The sequence below is a fragment of the Triticum urartu genome, chromosome 7A (assembly GCF_056163025.1).
Source record: "Triticum urartu cultivar PI428250 chromosome 7A, HENAU_Tu73, whole genome shotgun sequence".
Taxonomy (NCBI): Eukaryota; Viridiplantae; Streptophyta; class Magnoliopsida; order Poales; family Poaceae; genus Triticum; species Triticum urartu.
The window spans coordinates 201811659-201813573 of NC_141879.1; the positions used below are offsets into that span (position 1 = coordinate 201811659).

The 1915-nt window shown below is 50.9% G+C and overlaps 1 protein-coding gene across 1 annotated transcript; it reads left to right on the forward strand.

Moving 5' to 3' along the window:
• The first annotated feature begins 631 nt into the window (after window positions 1-631).
• Window positions 632-1348, forward strand: LOC147958991 (uncharacterized). The gene has a single exon (XM_087532403.1). It carries the CDS (start codon window positions 632-634, stop codon window positions 1346-1348), a length of 717 nt encoding a protein of 238 aa, XP_087388529.1.
• The last annotated feature ends 567 nt before the right edge of the window (window positions 1349-1915 follow it).

Genomic DNA, 1915 nt, shown 5'->3' on the forward strand with positions numbered 1-1915 from the left:
TTTTTTCCAAAACCAAGGGAAAACCGAAAACCCAAAAAAGTCAAAGACACATACAGAAAAAAAAACTCCGAAGGGAGTATCCCCAGCACGACACGTGGCGGTGAATGAACGGCACACCAAACTGACCCTTCGAGAGTTCCCAAAGAAATACTAGCTCATTAGTATTTTTAGGGGTGTACTAGCTCATTAGTTGCTCTCGCGAGATCCGATCAATAGAAAATGAGACAGTGACATGCAGGATGGGCTAGGGCATGAGGCGACTCGTCCAGGTGAGAGCGTATATCGGGGCCGAGCTAGGCTGTGTTTAGGGGCCCAGACGGTCTAGCAGGTGTAGGTTGCACGCGCGCAACTGAGTCATCTGAGAAGCTACTACAACAAAGTCGACCCTCACATGATGAACCCCCTAGCTTTCCCTCTCGTTAGGGTTTCTCTCCTCTCGTCGCCGTTGGCGATCGTTGAGACCTGCTTTTTCCTTCGCCCGTTGCTGGATTGGAGACCTGTTCACCAGCCGATCTAGGGGTAGCCTCGTCTGCCCCATTTGGTTTTCGGTCTTCACTCGCAGGGGTGTGAAGGCTTACATCTCCCGGACGGGTTCCGGTCGCGGGGATTGATCTATCTGCTTCGAGAAACCATGGCAAATCATGGCGATCCGGCGGCTTCTAGATCAAAAGGAAAGGGCAAGTTGGAGGAGATGATGAAAGAGCTGGCCCTGAAGGTAGATGACCTCGATAACGTCGTTTTTGAGGAAGATGACGCCCCAGCAGAGGTGGATCTCCGCTGGATGATCTTGGTTAGAGTCCTTATGGACAAAGGGTTTAGCGCTTATTGGTTCTTCCGCAACATGAGAACAGCCTGGGACCTCGCTAGACCGGTGAAAATCAAAACCCTAGAGGAAAATCTCTTCCAGATGCAATTTAATTGCCTGGGTGATTGGGAGAGAGTTACACAAGGGGGACCTTGGCACTTTCGAGGAAACCCGATTATCATTGCCCCATATGATGGATTCACGAAGCCAACTGAGATAGAGCTCTATAAGTTTGAGATCTGGGTTCGAATCATTGATCTACCGATTGGTTATCATGGGAAAGTCAAGGTTCTTGCGGCTAAGATTGGCGAGTTCGTGGATTCTGAGCCATCTTCTTTTGACTTTGAAGGGAACTTCTACAGAGTTAGGGTTCGCCTTGATGTGAGAAACCCTCTCAAGAAAGCGATCTCGCTGATCCGCGGAGGAGAGAGGGTGATCTTTGCGGTAAAGTACGAACGTTTACCAGACTGGTGCCAAGTCTGTGGCATGATGGGTCACGAGTTCAAGAGCACGGGGATGGCATCCATCCCCCATCGGCACTGACTTACAAGAACTTGAGAGCACCGGCGACTACTTCCTGGGGCACCCATTGTCGTAACAGGAATCAAAAACCACAAGCCCAAGGCAGCTCGCCCGGTGCAAGTTCAGGGGAGGGAGCCGAGGATCTAGAGGAGCATCATGCTTCTGATATGGAGCTCTCTGATTCCAACCAGAAGCGATCATCGCAACAGGTTGTGGAACCCACTAGCCAGCTGGGATATACGGGTATGGAGCTGGTGGTGGCAGGAAAATCTAGCGGTGATGCAACCCCAATGATCCCGCCACCGAAGCAAGACCCCAACAGGACCAAGACCATCCAGCAGTCTGAGAAGCAAATCAATGCAGGTCTGAAGAAAAACATAGCAGCAGGGAAGATCAACGAAGCAAAATCGGCGGCCTCCTCCGGGGAGGACCACCGAGCACTATGAATCTGCTATGCTGGAACTGTCGCGGGATAGGCAACGCCCGACAGTTCAAGAGCTACGCGAACTCACGATAAAGTTTGCCCCTCGAATGCAGGTCTGAAAACTTAAAGAGTACTCTTGGTTTTGATAACTCCTTTTCTGTTGA